Source organism: Falco rusticolus, chromosome 3 (genome assembly GCF_015220075.1).
Source record: "Falco rusticolus isolate bFalRus1 chromosome 3, bFalRus1.pri, whole genome shotgun sequence".
NCBI classification, from domain to species: Eukaryota; Metazoa; Chordata; class Aves; order Falconiformes; family Falconidae; genus Falco; species Falco rusticolus.
In genome coordinates, this window is record NC_051189.1 from 109,052,501 (window position 1) to 109,072,402 (window position 19,902).

Here is a 19,902-nt window from a genome sequence, read left to right on the forward strand (position 1 = left end):
CTCTTAATGCAGCAACCAACCCCGAGTAAATTATTTTCTTGGGCACCGTTGTATTGCCCAGGACAGTTGCATTTAATCATCTACAACCATAAATATTGGAGAGAGCAACGTCCATGCACTGGGCTGTCGGGAAAACCTCGTATGTCATTTGCTGCGTGGGGTAATTTTTAGGCTTGCTCGTTATCCCCCAGTTAACCGATCGCAGGGATGATTAACATAATTGGCCTTTTCCTTTAAAATGACTGCTTTTTCTTCTTCCCAACAGCTTTTCTGCAGGAGCTGGTAGAGCGCGATAACTGCAAGTTTGAGGAGTGGTGCAATGAAATGGCTGAGATGCGCAAACAGAGCGTGGCCAGAGGCAAAATCAAACACGAAGAGGTGAAGGAGCTCTACAAAAGGTTACCCGCTGAAGCTGGTCTGTAAGATATTGTGGTAGTATTTTCTAGTAGACCGTTGTTAAGATTAGTACTGTTTTGTGACTAACCCACAACTCTCTTCTGTGGCCTGCACTTCGCTGGAAGGCATTAGCTGTAACCCTCTCAAACGAGGAAAGCGATGGCTGTCTATTGTTGCTGCATGCTTAGGATTTGCTTTCCCTCTCTTGTTTTTCTGCCTTAACCTATTTTTCTCCTTTTTTACTCATTCTCGTGGCCTCTGGCGTCGTTAATTCCCTCTCCCTCCTTCCCCATCAGTCAGTCTCCTGTGTGCTTCCATGCATTGTGACTGTTTTCTTCTGCCTGGTGAGCAGCTCGTCTCGTTAGCGGTTACTGGCATCGAGGCAGAATAACTGGCCAGTCTCAAATTGCCAACTCACAGCAAGTTTGGGAGCTGTTGATCCAAATTAATCAGCAGGTAACAGGGTACAAGAATGCCTGACCTCCAGCAGAAAATGGTTTGATTCATCCCTGCCAGCGCTTCAGAGTTCCGTGTCTAAGCTTCGTAGTCAGCCTGATGAATGGCTGGGGTTAATCCTTTCCTGCTACTCCTTGTGTCTTGCTGCCTTAGCACGTCTGGGCACGAGGATTTTTATTCTCCACCTTGTTTTCCTCTCCCATCTCCTTCCAAACACGTGCAGGGGCACTTGCTTGGCCCATCCAGCATGGATGGAACTTCTCTCCCCTATGTGCATCTCCTAAAAACTCCAGGAAATCTGTAAAGACTTTAACCCTGTTTAATTGTGTAGCCTGTTAGAAAATTTGACATTCAGCTTTAATATTCCTTGCTTGGTGCTGAGAACCAGCAGCAACATTCGACTAGCCAAACGGCAGACTCCTTGGCTCCTGTAAATGTCTGCCTCTTCAATTTATGAACCCGAGTTTGCAGACAACAGGCGCTTCACTCACGAACAGGAGTTTGTCGCAGCCCATCCTGCCGAGTCTCTGTGAGTCTGAGCCGTGTTAAAATGTCACCGTTAAATCAAAGTTGTGGTGGAGCTATGAATCCGCCGTGAGTCACCATTAAAAAGGAGCAACCAGCCCAACTCTTGTTGTTTTCTCTCCCCCTTAGCAGAACAGAATAGTTTGCTCTCAGCATTTCTAAGACAACAGAGGAATACATCTCAAAAAGATGGGTTTTTACAAGTGCAGGTAGAGCTCCTCTGCCCCAGTTTGAGGGTGGCGGGACCTGAAGCACTGTACTGGGGGCACCCACTGCCTGCTGCTGGGCACGTCCTCCTGGGCACAGCAGCTTGCTAGCACAGCTGGAGGCAGCATTATTCCAGCGCTGCTCTGGGTTCGATCCCGCAGGAGCTTGGGACTCTCTCTGCAGCTGTGCAGACACGTTTTCTGCCAGCTTTGTGTAGACTGCCCCAGAAAAACGTACTTTCCGGGGGAGGCAGCTTTCATCCCAAACTAGCAAACCATTTCTGACAGCGTTGCAATTCTCTGGAGGTCATGGCTGTGTATCTCTGATGGCGTTGCATAAGATGAAAATACCACTCATTTATGCTGCAGAGGAAAAGAGGGTTTGAAGCCCAGCTTTGCAAAGATCCAGTGCAAGCTGGAAGACATAGCATTTTCCTGTAGCTTCTCTGTTGTTCCTTTGTATAAAACATGAAGGATTTGTGTCCATTTGAGAAATAGATCTAACGGTTACGTTCCCCCTCGTTTCAGAGCTGCCCTCCTCCCATCAGCCCAGAATGGGGTTAATTGCCTCCTAATTACCCAGTCACCTTTACAGAAGGTTTTGCACATTGATACTTGGTCTTGATACTGAAATATAGGGGATTCACCCGAAGTTATTTCACCGCTCATACAGGCGCTGACCCGCTCCTGGGCCTTGGCTTTGTGCAGGGTGTTTCTCCTTGAGCAAACAAGGGCGAGCTTGCTGCTCTGTTTCAAAAAAAACGGGGCTCACCCTAAAAAATTTGAGCATGTTTCTGTTTGCTCTGGAAATCTTCAAATGCACGAGTGTTTCTCGCCCAGGGCTGTAAGAGCAGCCGAGAATAACACTGAAGTTTTGGGCGCTGAAGGGATGAGGCGAATGGTGACCTTGTCTGTTTTGCTGTTGCTGCCTTTTATTTTTCAGTTTACCCTTGTGAGCTCGCTCTGTTATAGAAAGAGCCTTTTAATATATGATGATAAATGTTAAATATTTTCATTTTAAATACTGTATATCTGTCCCTCGATGGGCAATAGGAAAACCTTCCCCTTTCCTCACCAGTAAGCCCCCAAAGCCCTCCCTTTCCTACTTGGAGTGCTCCGCTGTTTCATATTGAGTGCTTGAATTCTTGTTTCTTGCATATCTGCATTTCACGTAGCTCCTGTCTTCTCAATCTGCGATGCCAAGATGAGAATTGGACAGGGGAAGCTGTATCTGATGTTTATAAACTTGTACCGCAGAGATTTAATCAACAGTGATAGCCCGTTAATTTTTAAAAGTACTGTTGAATATCAGGGTAATTATAAAATACCATCTGCTGTATTGTGTCTTAGCTGACGTGCACGGGCTTGTTTCTCTTGATGTTTTTTCCCCTCCCAGGTTCCCCGTATGACTTCATCTCTCTTGAATGGCTGCAGAAATGGCTGGATGAGTCTACTCCTCCAAAACCTATAGATAACACAGCCTGCCTGTGCTCACACGGCAAGCTCCATCCGGATAAAATACCCATTATGAAGAGGATATCGGAGTACGTGGCTGACTTCTTCTACAGGAGATACGGAGGAGGGCCCCGGCTGAACGGTAAGGTGTTGGGCTAGAAAATGCCCTCTCCCAAGTCACCTTCTGGTGTGCTGGATGTATTTTAGAGCCTTTTTCTGATCTCAGCACCATTTTGAGCCATCCTTTCTCATCGTAACTTAATTTCTGCACATAGCTTTTATGCTGTGCTGTTATTTCTGGGTGATTTTTTTTTTTTTTTTTTTTAGTATCGCTTAATTAGGTTAGCATTCAAACAGATACAGTTAAGTCTGATTGCAGGGACTATTTTGTACTGGAGTTTTGCTCTGTCTGGGAAGAGCTGTGCATGGAGGAATTTCTGAGAAAGCAATGGTGCACTTAGGTTAGCAAACATAATACTTGGAAGGTTTTTATGAAGTTGATTCTAGAAAATAACAAAACTTGCACATGCAACCCCCGAGACTCTTGAAAATTACTTTCTGTGCCTGCAGCACCTACAGATCCTGCGTGGGCAGTGTTTCGTGGAGCATGTGGATCTGTGCTGCCTCTTGCCAGCAGCCCGCACTCCGGAGCAGCACGGATGTGTGCGGGCCAAGAAAATCCTGTACTGTCTTTCACCTCCAGCCTCTCCTGAGCTGCCTTCTGGCGAAGCACCTACCTGTTAGCCTATGTGCTTGTGTTGCAGGCATCTGTCATGCATTTTGATTTTTGGGGTCAGCTCAGCCCCTGCAGTCTTTGGGCATCCCTTAATCAAGCCCCAGGCTTAGTTTCTTTTATAAATGAGCTCAATAACTCCCACTGAGACCAAATTAGCTCAGCTCCTACTAGGAGCTTATAGGGACGAAACACAACCAGCAGAAAGTGCTGTGACGCAGGCAGGCTTTGTGAAAAAAACAGGCCAACATTTATTAGTCGACTGGAAGGTTGCCTGCAGGTTTTTTTTTGTTGTTGTTGAGTACGGCTGGGAGGGATGGGTGGACGTGCTGCGTTCTCTGACTTGCTTCCCTGGATGCGACCCTCCTTGCTCCCAGATGAAAATACACGCGGCAGCTGTAGCGTTTCCACTCCTGTTGGTCCGGTGTAGCTTTGCAGGAGGGGGTTTTCTTCTGGGTTTAACTGGCAAAGTGCCACGATACGGGTTTTGTTGTGGGGTTTTTTCCCTTGCATATGCCTAAACCGTCCTGCCTATTGAGTCCTGTGGCTGTGTGTTGGCATGACCTGGCTCGCAGCTGTAGTTGCAAACCGTTGATACCAGCGATAGAGAGCTGTGAAGCTGGAGGAACAGATCGCACCTCAATGGAAGCGTTTTACGCTTATTTCAGTTTGAAATGTGGCCTGATCCGGCAGTAACCCCAGGGATCTCCTTTTTAGTTGTGAAATCACCCGTCATGAGGCACCTGTCTGGGTGCATTCAAACCAGGGAGCAGCTCAGCCGCACATGCAATAAATTGTGTTTCTTTTTTCCCCCCACCCCAGTCAAAGCACTTTGCAAGGACTGCGTGGTAGAAAGGTGTCGAATCCTGCGACTGAAAAACCAGTTAAATGAAGACTACAAAACCGTTACAAACTTGCTGAAGATAACAGTCAAGGGGTATGTAAGTCCCAATGCTTTCAAATATTGTCGGAGATCTATTTTTTTTTTAGAAGCGCTTAAATAGCTTTTTCCTAAAGATTTTACTGTTCGGGCTCCGAAGGAGAATGGAGTTGTGATTCCTGTTGCCAACGCTGTTCTCTCTCTGCAGGAACGATGGGTTCTGGGTTGGAAAGGCATCCTTGCGGAGCTGGCGTCAGTTGGCTCTGGAGCAATTAAATGAACAAGATGAAGACACAGAGCACAGTAACGGAAAAATGAATGGAAACGCACAAAACAAAGGTACTTCTGCTGTTGTAGAGACCCACCAGCTCTCGACTGATACCTCCTACACTAGACACATCAGGTGTTCCTGTAGCTGTTTTGCTTCCCTTGTATAAGTAGGGAGGAAAGGATAATAAATCAAATAAAAAGCTTCTTATTCTAAGGAGCTTTTTAGGTGATGAACTTCGAAACTGCTGGGTGATATTCATATCCAGAGAAGAAGATGAGGTAATAAGTACTTTTACAAAGCCTTGTAAAATTATTGCCCCAGACACACGATCTTTTCATCCACTTTTATCTGAATGAAATTGCACAGGGAGGAAGAACCATGAAAATTACCTTGGGGATGGGATGAAGATGTTTATTGCAAAGGTCTGGATGAAACAGCACAGCTGGTAAAGCAGCACTGGGAAAACACAGCTTAGAAAAAAAAAAAATCATTAATTGAACTCTCTTCTCTGCCCACATCATCAGTCTCTGAGAATAGATGGCTTTTTTTTTTATTGGCCTTCTGCTCTTTAAAGCTTTGGAAACTGGATATTTTGTTGAGAGGGCCAGAAGCTTGTCTGAATGGAAGTGGAGATGATGGGCTAATGGCATCGATCTTGGGCTTGAAGGCTTGGAGAGCACCACAGCCCTCCTGATAATATCTGTAAGCTGGCGCTGCCCTTGGACCATTCATTGAGAAAAGGGTACTTCTGTGCTGAGTGAATGCTGCTCATTCCTTGGCAGTGACCTTGGTTTCACAACAGGTTGCAACTCCCAGTAGTACATTTGAGTTACTCACAAGCCAACTTGCTCGTTAGGCAGGTCGTTAGAGACTCTTACTGACACATTATTGTGTTTATGATGCTCCATTTCAGTAGCCAGTGCTTTTGTCTTTGGAGCTGTGGTTCTTAACTATAATTTATACATCACTGTGGGGCTTGTCAAACCCCTGGCAGGCTCCTCCTCAGTTTGTCAGGCAGCATCTGTTTTAAATCAGTATCCTCGAGGCAAAGAGCAGACTAATATTTTGCCAGGAAGGTTTCTGCTCCCTGTGCTCTTACCTAGACTTGTGTTTAGGTTAAACTCAGAGATCTCTGGGAGCAGGGAACCCCTGTGGTGCTTTAGCCGTAACAAATGCATCCTTTGTAATCTCACAAAGGACCGGCTTGTGCTCCATGCACTTCAAAGCCCTCCTACATGGCCTGTAGGCTGTAATCCCGCCTGCCCAGAGGCCAAGACATTTGAGAATAACAAATTTCCTTCCAAAGTTTCCCCTGGTTTAAGGGTTTTGCTGCAATTTGAAAGGCAACCGTGCTCCTTTCCCCCAAAGACTTTTTCTTTCCTTGGGAGAGGAACTCTGTGCAATCTTCTTGGTTTTTTGTTGGGTTTTTTTTTATTATTAGATGAATCAAATGAAGATAAGAGAGAAGAGGAAGAGGAGTTAAATTTTAATGAAGACATCGTTTGCCCACATGGTAAGTCTCTACGGGGGCTGGAGCTGAATATATCTGTTGTTGCCCGCTGCTCAAGACATTAACCTTGTAGCCTTTGCTCCGTCTAAGGCCAACATGAGTAGTTACTGAAGAAATGTGCTTCATTCTCGTTTTCCTGGTGTTTCTTGACCCTCAGACTTTGAGGGTTTATTTGCAAGCACGCCATCACGTTGCAATCCAAATTTTGTAAGGCAGCGAAAGGGGTGTAAATGCAGGGTTGCTTGGATGCTGCTGGGAATGCTGGGCTGCGGAAGGGAGCATCTCTTCCTGGCCCTAACGAAGCAACGTGATGGAGCAAGCACAGCACCCAGGATCTGCAGCCGCCTGGAAGCTCTGCAAGTATTCGGAGAAAAACAGTTGGTGTAAATCAGTCAGGGTGCAAGCTGACAGTATCCCATTTATTCGCTTCGTTGACATTAAACCGGGAGCACTTCCCTAACAACTGTAGTAACACAGGCTAATCTGCAAGTGGCTGGGACCACTAAGGATATCGATTTACCAACCTGCTGTGCTTTGGTGTCCGTTTACATAAGGTTTTGTCCGGATGTTTGTTGTTTTGCTAAGTGATGGTTCATTAAGTACATCCTTGGCTACCTTGGTTGTTTTGAGTCTCACTTTTTTAGCTTGTTTGTCACTCCCAGACGTAACTGTTCCAGAAAGCTCCTGTTTGTATGCATCAATTTCACTGCCAGGGATGCTTGATCTTGTTCCTAGTAAGAAAGAAACATGCCATAAATTAGCAACAGGCCTCCTGTCATCAAGGCTAATCAAGGATGTAGAGTAATGGCTTGATAAAGCCTCATTTTAAGGCAGACTGTTTAAGCACTTTGTCACGCCTTTAGCTGTTATTCAGAGCCTTTAACGCTGTATTTCCCATTGCCGGGAGGCTGCTGCTGTTAAATAAAAGCATGCAGCATGATGATGAAATATTTAATGTAGCCAGACGTGATAAAAATAGGCCAGTAGGCCTTTGAAAATATTCTGCTGGTAAATTGCTAGTTGATCTGTGACTTTGGGTCATATCAGAATAAATAATATTAAATATGGGATGGGGGCTGCTGACAGGCCGTGTTTCATCATCTTGAGCTAACCTCTGATGGCTCACGGAAAACAACCTTTCCACCTTAAAAATTTCCCTCTGGAGTGTATCAGCATATCTGTAGTTGGTCCTACAAGCCTTAATTTTGTCACGGAGGGAGTTCCTGCCTTCTTGGGTAGGAGCTGGAAAAAACAGCGCTTTATCTGTGAGGTCTGGCTGGCCTCCAGAAATGCCATCCGGGCGTTCTCTTAAGAAGTCCCTTTGCATCTTTGCTGCAATTTCTCGCTCTTTGATAGCTGCCTTACCCCAGCGAATTAAGTTTTTCCAGATACCAGGTTAAGACTTTGATGTCGGTGCCCAAAATATGTCCATGGACAGTGGGAGGGGGAAACCAAGTCAGCAGCGGTTAGGATCATCTTCTTCCAGATGGCAAAGCACTTGTTCCCTGCATGCCCAGGTCTGATATTTCCACCTCTTTCACTCATTAATCTGTTTCATATTAATCTGTTTTCGTTAATCGAGCGCTGTCAAGGCACTTATTTGTACAAGCTTGTTAGGTTTTTTCCTCATCCTTGCTGGCTCTGGAAAGGAGCCTGGCGCTGCCACCTCATATGGTAAAGCTGGACCGTTTGGTCGTGTTGGATGAAGAGCTAGTGGCCAAGTGCTGCATCGAAGCAGTCCAGCCTGATCTTTGTTTATTAGAGGAAAAGCAGGGGGGGAGTGTTGCTATTTTTTCCCTTCAGGGCTGGCAGTAATCCAGGCTTGGCTGAGGAGTCCGAGGAGGCTTGGTCCGAGGAGCTGCTTGTAATGTTAAAGAGCTACCAGAGGGTGGGGAGGAAGGAGCCTTTTCTCTCGGTCTTCTTTCTGTAGCTCTTCAGGCTATAGAAAAGGAGATAATAAGGTATTGTGCCCTTTGCTGGACCCAGCTCAGCACCACAACTTGGCGGTTGCTGTTTGGCTTCCCTCTTGCTGGTGAAATCCACGTCAAGGCATGAATATTCCCGTGCCATATCCAAATCTGGTTTGCATCTCGGTGTTGCAACAATTGTTCCACTTCTTTCTCACTGCAACTGCACGTAGCACAGCCATGCCTTGACTTCCCAGCTGCTCTCTCACAGGGACACGGGGTTATGGTTTCCCCTTGGCCATCACCAAGCCTGCAGGCAGGTGGCTGGTTGGATCCCTGAGCCTTTTCCAGTTCTCCCAAGCCTTGTTTGTCCTCTGGAGCGCGTGTCGTCATGCGTTCACGTGGTGTCCATAGGCGTGAGCATGACTTTTTTGCTGCTTCTGTTGCTGAAATGACAAGACAAGCACAAATACCTCACATTAAACCATTCTTGGGGTGGTTTTTTTGAGCGACTTGAGCATCAGGATAAATAAATACAGCAGGCAAGTCATCAGGGGGATAGCTGGTAAACCTTGTTTCATATCTTCACACCCCAGTTATTCCCTAGAGCAGATCTAGGGTGCAAAATCTGGCCTTTGCAGATTATGAAGTGCTTGAGTGAGGGCACGTAAAGCCATCTGAGATTATACAGCAGTAATTTTCTTCTTTAAGAGCATGGAAAGCACCTGGATCCTGTGTCAAGGGGCATGGGGTTAGCCTGCAGCTTGCTAAATGGGGTCACCATAAAAATGTGTAGCTATGGATAGCCAAGATCAGAAGACAGTAGCCCTGTGCCCTCTGTGGCTTGTCCACGCTTTCCCAAGCATCTCTCTACCACCGCTTGTATTTGATCGGCTGCTTGGTTCATGAGGTTTGAAACCTAAAGGATGTTTTTATTAATTAAAGTCTTTTTTTTTTTTCTTCTTCTCCTGTCTAAACAAGGAAATGATAAAGAAGTTGAAGGTGACTTTGTGTGTTGGTTGTGCTCTTTTTTGCTGACATGGTGTTGGCTGATAAGTGCGTGAATATCTTCCCCCACATTTATACCCCGTAATCTCCTAAATCTAGTTAGGGCTGCAAAACATCACTGAGCACATCGAGACCAAAGCCCTTCTCTTGGCTCTCTGCAGGTGACCTGTGCATCTCCGAAAACGAACGGAGGGTGGTTTCGAAGGAAGCCTGGGAGAAACTCAAGCAATATTTCCCAAAGGCCCCTGAATTTCCAAATAACAAAGAGTGCTGTTCCCAGTGCAAGGTATTTGCCAGATAACATTACCCTTGTGTTGACTGTAAATAGCGTGGTCATATTTCTGGTTTTCTTTTTAATACGACTTAGTGCAGCGTGGAAGAAGGTAATGTCACCTTTTAATAGCAGCTGGGAACTGAAGCTGTGGTGTAATTCACTGTTCCGTGCAGATTTTGGAGCGCGAAGGGGAGGAGAACGAAGCTCTGCACAAGATGATGGCCAGCGAGCAGAAGACTTCTCTCCAGAACCTGTTCCATGATAAATGCAGGCCTTGCCTGGGCAGCTGGCCTCAGGTACGGCCGGGATGGAGGGTGTCCAGGGGAATGCAGCAGGGCTTGGAGGCGGGTTTTATTAGCTTTTATCCCTCTCCCTTAGAAATTCTTTTCCACCTGTGAGAGAGACTGCCTGCTAATCGTTCACTCTGTCCAAGTGAGACCGTGCCTGTGCTGGGGAGCCTGTGCCAGCAGAGCTTACACGTGTGTTGTGCCGAGGTGTGATTTCCCCCGATTAGCTGTGCTGGCACAAAGCCCTGCTAAAGATACTTGAGAATGGCTCGTGTGCCAGCAGAGCTGTCGCTGGCCTGGAGTCAGCTAGATAAGCAGTGACTGTATTGCTGCTGTGTTTACGTCCGCCCCTAGAAGTACCAGAACGGTGTGGCTGTGCTGGTGGAGGTGGCTTTCCACCGCCCTCCGTCTGCCTTCCCGTGCTGGCCAGGCTTTTGCCACCGATCAGACAAAATTCACGTGTGCTCCAGCATCCTCCTGCATCCTGAGAGGTCAGTGGGAGCTTCCCTAAATGCTGAAGTCCTGCAAATAGAAGCAGCAGTCGTGCAAGACCTCTCCTACCAGCTTCTCCCTGGTACAAGTGTGCAGTTCTCTCTCCAGGACTTTCTTGGAGCTTCGAGGCAGCTCAAAAGAAATGGCACGAGCTGTTGGCTCCATGCCTTGGCTCCTGGATGTCTCGCAGCACTGATTAATGATTGACTCCTAAATCGTGCCAAGGTGCTTTGGCAGGTGTCTGCCTCTGTTGCTCCTACATGTGAGGGCACCTTGCCACTCTTGGGTGCCTTCTCCAGCGTGAATAACTATTGAGGTCAATATGGATCCACGTCTCGGAACTGGGGAGCCCCGGAAGGGTTTAAATGGGGAATGTTCTGTGTTGAGCTGGAGACCTACCAGGTCCTATTGATGGTATTTAAAGGGTGGTATCTGGTTGGGTCTGCTTTTGTAGCTGGAGTAGGTGCTGGAAAGCTGGAGCCCATCACCATGGGTCAGCTCAAAATATGAAGGTCTCTCCAGGCAGTTAGGCTACGTCTTCTGCTCTCTTTGAATTTCCGAAGGGAGCCTGATAAAAAAGAGCTAAGGATCATTCCCCCGAGCGTTTTGAGTTTTCCGGGTCCAAAACAGTGGAGGTTCGGAGAAGAAAGTAAGAGGAGCGGTTTGATCTGGAGGGCATGAAGGGAGATTGAAAAAAAATACATATATATTCCTCAGGTGTATTGAGTTTTCCTGCAGAAAGATGGAGTGAGCCCTTAAATCTGCATTAGGGAAACTGGTGGGGATAGGTGAGCACGGAAGAGATTTTGTCACCCAGCTCTTAGGATCTCGGTGGTTTCTTTGCCCAGGAGCAGACTTAGCTAACGGCAAATCAGTTGGGACAGGAAAACAATTCATCCTAAAACCACTGCCTCGTGGGGTGCACAGCTGTGGCTTTGGACCGTGCTGCTGCCAAAAGGAGAAACTCCTGGATTACGATGGGTGAAGCAAATGAGGCAGGTTGGATTTGTCTTGCCCCACACCCGTGGGGTGCATCTGCTTTAGACCTTGAGTACCTGGCGAGAGGAGATGCGGTGCTGGGGGGTCTTAGGTGCTCCAAGGGAAATGACCGTTTCCTGCTGAATTAAAGCTAATTGGATCTAAAGCTAAACTAACTTTGCAATAAACACAAGATTAGTAATGGAAGTGCTTAGTACTTGATCCCAAATTATTTTACTTGGCTTTCCCAGTGCAGTTGCATGGAGTTGTCATGGTAAAACCACGGAGGTCTCAAAGAGAACGAGCGCTGCAGAAAAAGCTGAACAGTCATCGCTTCTCTCTTGTTGGATTAATTAAAAAGAGATCCCTTTTTTCCCTCTTTTCACCTCCAGGAGACAGATGAGCTGTATATTGTTTCACAGTTCTTTGTAGAAGAATGGAGGAAATTTGTCAGGTAAGTTGGCTTGAGGGTTTTGGTGCTTTTTATTCCTTTTTGGGGTGGGCCGTGGATAACGATTTTGCTTTTGAATCCCGCTGCGGTGTGTAGTTGCCTGCGGTTTGCCCTTGCGGAAACAAGGAAGAGCTGGGTCTTGCAGGACTTGTATCAGTTGTAATACGTTGTAAGAAACTGAATTTCCTTGTTTACTGTGTCTTAACCAGATGGTTGGATTAGATAGTAACCTGATTAGTTTTTTTCTTCTGTCTGGAGCTGTATCTTAGGCAAAGGTCACTGCTCAGTCCTGTTTCCATGGGTTGCTGGTGGTAGGAGATGGAAATCTCTGCAAGATAGGAGAGTAATTTTGCAACGCACAGGAACACAGATCTGATTTCCTTGTCGGCAGTAGTTTCATCTTCCCTGTTGGAATGACTTCTGTAAATACTCACCTGCCATTTCTTCTTGGCTGCCTGCAGAGTTGTGGGGGTTTTGGTGAAATAACCGGACCAAGCTTTGCAAACCGCTTTCCTTTGCCCACGCAGGAGGCCGACGCGATGCAGTCCCGTGTCCTCGGTAGGAAACAGCGCTCTTCTCTGCCCCCACGGGGGCCTCATGTTCACCTATGCTTCCATGACCAAAGAAGACTCCAAACTGTGAGTTTCTTCTCTTCACATGTCTGCCTGTGCCGGGTGCCTTCATCTCTCCCGAGCCTCAGGGAACGGTCCCGGAGGCTCGCTGAGCTGCAGCAACGTGAGGAGCAAATGCTTTTGCTAAAACAAAATCAACACATAGGCTTTCTCAGACCCACCTTAGCCTTCACACAAGGCAAGACCAAAATTGTCAAAGGATGCTGGGTTGGGGAAAAAAGAGAGCTGACTTCAGCTTGGCTAGTTCCTAACAATAAACTACCCTGAACGTGACCGGGGCATAGGCACACCCAGCTTCCTTGTGATCTGCTTTCCTTGAGACTTGCCCCTGGAGCACTGGACACTGGGCTGGAGTTCATGCTCCGTAGCGTAGCTTCTGCAGTGATGCAGCACTAAAAGTAGCAGATCTTCCGCTCCTCTCCTCCTCCATCCTCCCTCCGGCGTGACTGGAGCAGAACAGCGTCACTAATAAGACGCTACTGTTTGCTTCTGTCTTGGGCGTACAGGCCCTCTCGTGTAGCTGGAGTTATGGATTGATTTTGCAGCTTTTCTTTCATTGAGAGACTTTAAAAAAAAAGGGGGGGGGAGAGGCTTTCAGAAGCTCGAGGCTTGGCATTTCTATGTCATAAAGCATGTTCTTGTTCCTTTGCACAGTATAGCTCTAATATGGCCCAGCGAGTGGGAGAGGATTCAAAAACTCTTCGTCGTGGATCATGTCATCAAAATCACCCGAACGCAAGCTGACAGGGCGGACCCCGAGAGCGCACTTTACACCTCCGAGCCCCGTGAGTGAATCTTCTGCTGCTGTCCGTGCTCTGTTCTTTTGCTAATTAGTGCCAGCTCCCTGGGAAATGGCTCATTTTCGGATAAAGGATCAGATCTAAGGGGATCTGAGTGGTAAACATGGAGCTTGGCAGATGCCCCCGGTTATGTGATCCGCTCTGGGTTAGTGGTGAGAGGCATCGGGCAGGTGTCTCCGAGGAGCTGAAGCAATTAAATGCATTTTTCTTTTGTGCCTCCCCAGAACTCTGTCCAGAGTGCAGAGAAGGGCTGTTATGCCAACAGCAGCGGGACTTGCGTGAGTACACCCAAGCAACCATCTACATCCATAAAGTGGTGGATAATAAAAAGGTATGGGCTCTCTCCCTCCGTCCTTGCTCATCCTGGCTCCGTTTCATTTAATGGAAACCGTGCCAAGTACCCAAATAAGGATCCGAGCGTGGCAGCAAGGAGGCTGTTGCAGCCTGCCGCGTCCCCGCAGGGTTGGGACCTGCTGTTGGGGATGCCGGGTGGTCTGTGATGGTGGTGCTGAGCAGGGCCGCTTGCTGTGGGCAAAAAGCACCCAGCTCTGCGGCTCGTGGGAGCTGTCGCTTTGGCAAAAATAGTAAATAGGAAAAATCCTGGCAGTAGCTGTTCTGAAAATTTGGTCTTGAGGTTTCCTTTTGCCGAACCTAACGCTTTGCAGTATCAGGTATCATCACAGGTGTTCCCAGCTTTGATTATTTTAGGCAATGTTGTAACCGTTTCTGTCTTCATAATTGTGTTACCGGGCTCTACTTGTTTGCCTTCCTCTCCAATAGTTGTCATTTCCTTTCCTGGTTGCTCAAGTGACATTTATTCCTAGATAGAAATAAGCTCTTAACCTCCATGCTGATGAAATAGCGGGGAACTTGAAGATGGTTTTCAGGATCCCCTACGAAGCTGTGAATTATGTCTCTGCTTTACTGGTGTCTTAAGGGATCCATACAAGGCTTGGAATTGACTTTACAGGTCCCCAACAGCTGGTTACAGTAATTCTTCCTCCTTAGGGCTTCTTTTATGCTTTAAGGGGGAAACGAAGGCTCATCAGAAACTCAGATAAAGATGTTCCCTGCACCTTAGCAGCGTGGTGGAGGGGGTGTTCTTGCCTGTCATTGATTTCCTCCTCCCTGCCGATGAAAGGGAGGAGCAGGAGCCCGGAGAACGTGGGGCACCGGAGGCTGGATGGGTTTCCACCTCAGTTGCGAGATGCAGAGCACGCAGCACGGTCCTGAGCCATCAGCTCTGGGTTTTCAGCCTGTCTGGAAGCCTGAATCCCGAGGCTGTATCTTGGCTCTGGTGCAGAGGAGGGGTGGGGGTTTCTTTTTCTTTTTGCTGGTGCTGGACAGGACTGTGCTCACACGTGTGGGGCTGGCAAAAAACAGGCAGCTATTCTTTGCTGAGCAGCTGGAGCTGGAGCGAGGGGGCGAGCGCTCGCCTGCAAGATCCCTCATTAGCAGGGCAGTCTCGGTGAGATGCGAAGCAGCAATAATGCCTGCCAGCAGCGCGGCAGCACCGCCAGCGAGGACGGCGGCACTCGAAGCCGCTGCTTCCTTCCCTGCTGCTTTCCATTTGCAAAGCCGGGGAGCGTTTCCCATCCCCTCGCCCCTGCTCTTCCCCCCCCGGCCCCTGCAACCCCCAGGTACCCCCTTTGGCGGCTGCTGCGGGAGGGCAGCCACGCCTGTATAAAATCAGCATAAGGCAGCACTGCTGGAATCCGGAGGGCTCTGGGGAGGCTGTGGTTGGTGCTGAATGTTTGGGAGCTGCAGTTGCATCATTAATTGCAAATAACGTTGACGGAGAAGCCAACTCTCGGGCATCCAGGATGGAGAGCGCGCCAGTCTCCTGGGCTCCTGCAAACCCCAGCTCCAGCCAAAGCATAGATGTGAATTCACATCTGGCAGATCCGTGCCTCCTGGAGTGACTTACACAGAACCGAACATCCTTGTTATTTATCTGTTGGTGTAAATTATTTAGATTTCATTTACTTACAACCTCCAGACCCATAAATAATGGTGCTGAGTGCCTCTTGTCGGCCTGCTGCAGGGATGGATAAGTGTCTAATTTACAGATAATATTCCTTTCTCTGTGTTAGGGCTTTTGTAATACACTTAGATGAACCAGAGAAGCAGCCAGCTAATGGGAAAGAAATCAGTCCAGGCCCCTGGAGACTTTCCCTTTGCCTGGAGAGGAGAGTAGGCCCTGAGCCTCAGGAAGCACCTGCAATTCAATAGAGGAGCTTGTTCTCCTGAGCCAAATTCCCCCATGGTTCGATGCCGCCGGGGAGGGGTGGAGAGGACTTTGCAGAGCGTGGGGAGCCCATCGCTGGGCTGTTCCTGCTCTCCCTCTGTTCGTTGGGTCAAGGTGGCATCCTGGAGGGCTCCGCAAGCTGTCTGCCGTGATGTGACAAGTCTGGGTTGTGGCCTTCGGGTTACTTACGGAGAATGATTTTTATGACTTCAGGTAATGAAGGATGCTGCTCCAGAGCTGAACGTGAGCAGCTCAGAAGCTGAAGAGGAAAGGGAGGAAAACAAGCCAGAGGGGGAGCAAGACCCAGATTTTAACCAGGTAGAGATCAAAACCACCACCAGGTTCCTTAGTTTTTGCATCATCCTCTTGAGTCAGCATGACGGGGTAGCTGCCGCCCTCTGTTTACTGCTGGCAGGCAAACCCGGCAGTGTCTTAAGTTGTCATTTTAATGGTCACACCATGCCACCGCTTCGGTTTTGGAGAGATGAAATATTGATGGTGACTTGCACGCTTGGCTGGCTACCCGCCCCGCCGTAGCGTTGGAAGCAGGAACAGAGGTTTCAAGGCGAGTCCTGCCATCCTCTTGATGCTTGCATGCGGTGGTTTGCTTTTGACGGGGCTTTTCAGTGCTTCACGCCTTCCTTCACGTGACGGAGTCACCCAAAACGCGCTCTGGGGGGTACGGGGGAGGTTGTATTGTCCACCAGTCCCAAACCTGGGCTGATTTTTGCCTCTTGTTCTTAGACCAACGGTGGTGCGAAGCGCCAGAAGATCTCCCACCAGAGCTACATCACTTACCAAAAACAAGGCATCAGACGAAGCACCCGGCACCGGAAAGTGAGAGGGGAGAAAGCGCTGCTTGTTTCTGCTAATCAGACGCTGAAAGAGCTGAAAATACAGGTAAGAGGGGTTTCCTCCCAGCGAGTTGTGTCTCGAGGAAGAAAACACAAAATCAGGAGCACGTGGCTGGGGGAGGATGGAGGGAAAGTCTGAAATCCCACGTGGCATCGAAAGGTGTGTGTTGCTCTTCTGAACGTGGTATTTGTCTGTAGCTCAGCAGTGCTGTTTTTCCTTCCGCACAAAATCAGCGTGTCTCATTGTGTTGGCACAGATCATGCATGCATTTTCAGTTGCTCCCTTCGACCAGAATTTGTCGATCGACGGGAAGATACTGAGCGATGACACGGCAACGCTCGGCAGCCTGGGAGTCATCCCCGAGTCCGTTATTTTATTAAAGGTAACGTGAGAGTGTGGCTGCTCAAATGAAGTTGAACGAAGCAGGGAACGGAACTGATTTTTGTACAACCAAAGAGAAAACGTGGGTTTGGGGCATGTGAAAACCACTGTGTGCTAGAGGTGCCGACCCGTGGCTGCTCGGTCGCCTGATTTAATGACTTCTCCCTGGAGTTCCTTCTTGGAGGAGGAAAATCCTCTTGGTTTGTTTTATTCTTGTTTTTCAAGAGTAGTTATTAGCTGGCCTTTGCTGCTGGGCTGCGTGCACAGCAGCCCAAAACAGGGCTGGATTCGGGAGTGAGTCCTCCCTTGGTGTTCCCAGACGGTGTTTGGGCAAGAGAGCCGTTCGTTCCCCGCTCCCCTCCGGAGTTCCACGTGAACTTCCCAACGAGCTTGCTTGCTCGTTAATCCCCCGCTCCGCTTTGTTTCCCAGGCTGATGAACCGATTGCGGATTACGCGGCGATGGACGACGTTATGCAAGGTGAGGAGGATTTGGGGTTCAGGGAAGGCGCTGTGATTTGGGGGAGAGGTATGGATGGCCAATTGAGGTTGGATTTGGGACGTAAAGGTAGAAAATGGAGGTGCTGAGGCTTTGCTGTCACTGTCAGGGGGAGGTGCAGCGGTACAACACCGCTCAGACAAAAGATGCTTCTAGAAACAACTGTCGGGAGGCTGCTAACACCGTGCTTTTTTCTTTCTGTCCCCAGTTTGTATGCCTGAAGAAGGATTTAAAGGTGCGTCCGGGTTGGTGTTTCCCCCCCCCCCCCCCGACTTTATGTAAGCCCCCTAAGTTCATCCCGTTAAGCATCATCATCTTTTGGTCGTTGTCTTTTCTCCTCAGGGACTGGTTTACTTGGACACTGATGGTTTTCAAACCGTTGGCAACAGAGGAGTGACCAGAAGGGAAGAGGATTTTGACATGGTAGGGCATTAAAAGAAAAAAAAAAAAACAGAAAAAAAAAAGGTGGATACAGGACTGAACTCTTTGACTCTTCCAGAAGGCAGAAACCCATTCTGAAATGACTGCCCCCCCTCCCCACCCCACCCCCCAAAAAAAAATGCCTTATGTCAAAGCAGATTGCACTGAAGGACACCCTGCCTTCAAGAGAGCGTTCCCGATTTTGTATTTAATGAAAGCAACAGGAAGGTTGGAAAGTTTAGCAGCAGCAAGAGCGCGTTGTGTTTGCAGGCGAGGGAGATGGAGGCATTCCCGTGTATTCCCTGACTCCAACCCTGCGCTGCGCTCATCTGTCCGAAAAAGGGGTTGTAATCCAGTAGATCAAAAACATCTTGATCTGTTCTCCAGTAACTCTTTTAGGCGTAAAACCTGCTTACAGATAATCCTGTCTTTGATCCACTATTACTCTTTCAGTACAGCATGGAAGTCAAGAAAAATTGTTACTTGTGAGGAATGTCTAGCTCTTTCAAAAAAAAAAAAAAAAAAAGAAAAAAAAATAACAAAAAACCAACCCACCCTTCATCTGTTTAACCCAAAACGTGAGCTGTGGTCTGCCTCCGAAAGCCTTCCAGCGCGGGGGGGCCGGGAGCTGCCTCCCCCGCCGGCTCTCCAGCCGCTCGCCTTCACTTCCAAACGGTCCATGATCTTGGAATAACCACCTGGGCTCTGTGAACTGGGGGGGGGGTTGGTGTGGTTTTGGTTTATTTGTTTGTTTTTTGGGGTTTTTTTTTAAGAAACGTGGGGTATTTTAATGACTTTTCATAACATCTTTTTCCTCCAGTCCGGGGACTGCCAGGAGCGCTCGTGCCCATGGCTTGGGGGAGCCTGAAGCGGAGACAGCGAAGGGGGCGCGGGTGGGTGCCGGTGGGTGCTGTGTATCCTGTGGGAAGAGCTTGGGGTTGGGGTTTTTTTCCCCCCTTCTATTCTCATTTTTCAGGAATGCACTAATTATTCTTCTTTTTTACATCTGTAGCTCCCAGAAAGGATCTCTCCCCGTTGCCTATTAGTAGCAGGAAATAACGTACCGCTTCCAGGCTTAAAAAAGGATAAAAAGGAAAAGAAAAAAAAAAAAAAAAAAAAAAAGGGCACTGTTGTGGTTTCTCTGTAATAACGTAAGTTAGATGTTTCCTGTTCCTTTTCAGCCTTTTAAACTTGTTTCTGCAGCAAAATGTGATGCAGAGAGTTGGGTTGCTGCCACATCGGGTTTATTTTATTATTTTTTTTAAGTACCGCAGGAGTTTGGGGCTGCAAGAAGCAGGGAGGGGGAGGCATGTTACCCCCTCCCGCCACCCTCAGTCCTGGGTTTTTTAAATGTTCACTTTTAGCCGAAGAACTACAGCCAAGCGCCGGGGCTCCGCGTCCTCCTCCCCGCTCCCATGGGATGGGGGGTGAAGCAGCCGGCGTTTGGGGACCCCCGGAGCTCCTCCAAGGGGGGGTGGGGGCCAGTTGGATCCACTTATTCTTTCCCAAGGTAAAGACCGTCGGCAGGAATTCGGTGCGCCAAAGCTGCTCCATCCTTCGGGAATGGGCAGGAGATTTTCTTCTTCCCAGACGGAAGCACTCGCTTGTGTACATATTCCCTGGAAATTCCGTTTTGTTGGGGGTTCTTGGGTTTTTTTTTCCAATTTGCGGTTAATTTTTTTTTTAAAAAAAAACACGTTACAAAATATCTCTTCCTCGAGCTTATAATATGGTGAAATTCGGAGTCTTTCAACCCAGTGGGGAGGAATGAGCCGGGGCGGGGTGGCTGGGGGGGGGCGCGCGGCAGCGGTGCCGTATCTGGCGGGGGACACAGGTACAGGATGCGACCGACGGGCCCGGTTCCCCCTTTTGTCTGTTCTTTGCAAACATTTATCAGATTAAAATTGTCATTTGAGCTGTGGAAGCCTTATTAAAGCGCATACACGTGCTCCGTGCTCCGTGGTGGCTCTTGACACCTCGCCTAAGGGAGTGGGGGGGGTTAGGGCTGCGCATCCCCTCGGGGTCGCCGCAGGAGAGGGATGCGGGGTCTGGGGGGGGAGAAAGGGGGATCCCTCGGGAACGGGGAGCTCCCCCCCCCCTTGGCTGGTGGGGTGGCTGCTGTTGAAGCTGGGGGTGGGTGGCAGCTGCAGGGCTGGTTGGGTGTCCCCAGCACGTCCCTGCGCTGGCGCATCGCCCGGGCAGCCGCTTCCCGGGGGGGCTCGCGGCCAGCCCCTGGCACC

At 48.6% G+C, this 19,902-nt stretch overlaps 1 protein-coding gene across 4 annotated transcripts in view; it reads left to right on the forward strand.

The window, feature by feature from the left end:
- Nucleotides 1-19,610, forward strand: part of USP48 (ubiquitin specific peptidase 48) — a 30,584-nt gene extending 10,974 nt beyond the window's left edge. For 3 of the 4 annotated variants that reach the window (XM_037379676.1, XM_037379678.1, XM_037379680.1), the window contains 17 exons: nucleotides 266-415; nucleotides 2,980-3,180; nucleotides 4,594-4,708; nucleotides 4,860-4,990; nucleotides 6,364-6,435; nucleotides 9,509-9,633; nucleotides 9,795-9,917; nucleotides 11,771-11,832; nucleotides 12,357-12,467; nucleotides 13,116-13,246; nucleotides 13,486-13,592; nucleotides 15,723-15,827; nucleotides 16,254-16,409; nucleotides 16,621-16,746; nucleotides 17,176-17,224; nucleotides 17,451-17,477; nucleotides 17,585-19,610. In XM_037379676.1, coding sequence (XP_037235573.1) covers nucleotides 266-415; nucleotides 2,980-3,180; nucleotides 4,594-4,708; nucleotides 4,860-4,990; nucleotides 6,364-6,435; nucleotides 9,509-9,633; nucleotides 9,795-9,917; nucleotides 11,771-11,832; nucleotides 12,357-12,467; nucleotides 13,116-13,246; nucleotides 13,486-13,592; nucleotides 15,723-15,827; nucleotides 16,254-16,409; nucleotides 16,621-16,746; nucleotides 17,176-17,224; nucleotides 17,451-17,477; nucleotides 17,585-17,607 — 1,814 coding nt within the window. In that variant the 3' untranslated portion in view covers nucleotides 17,608-19,610. The remainder of the gene's footprint in view (nucleotides 1-265; nucleotides 416-2,979; nucleotides 3,181-4,593; nucleotides 4,709-4,859; nucleotides 4,991-6,363; nucleotides 6,436-9,508; nucleotides 9,634-9,794; nucleotides 9,918-11,770; nucleotides 11,833-12,356; nucleotides 12,468-13,115; nucleotides 13,247-13,485; nucleotides 13,593-15,722; nucleotides 15,828-16,253; nucleotides 16,410-16,620; nucleotides 16,747-17,175; nucleotides 17,225-17,450; nucleotides 17,478-17,584) is intronic. The other variant, XM_037379677.1, reaches the window with a different exon arrangement.
- The last annotated feature ends 292 nt before the right edge of the window (nucleotides 19,611-19,902 follow it).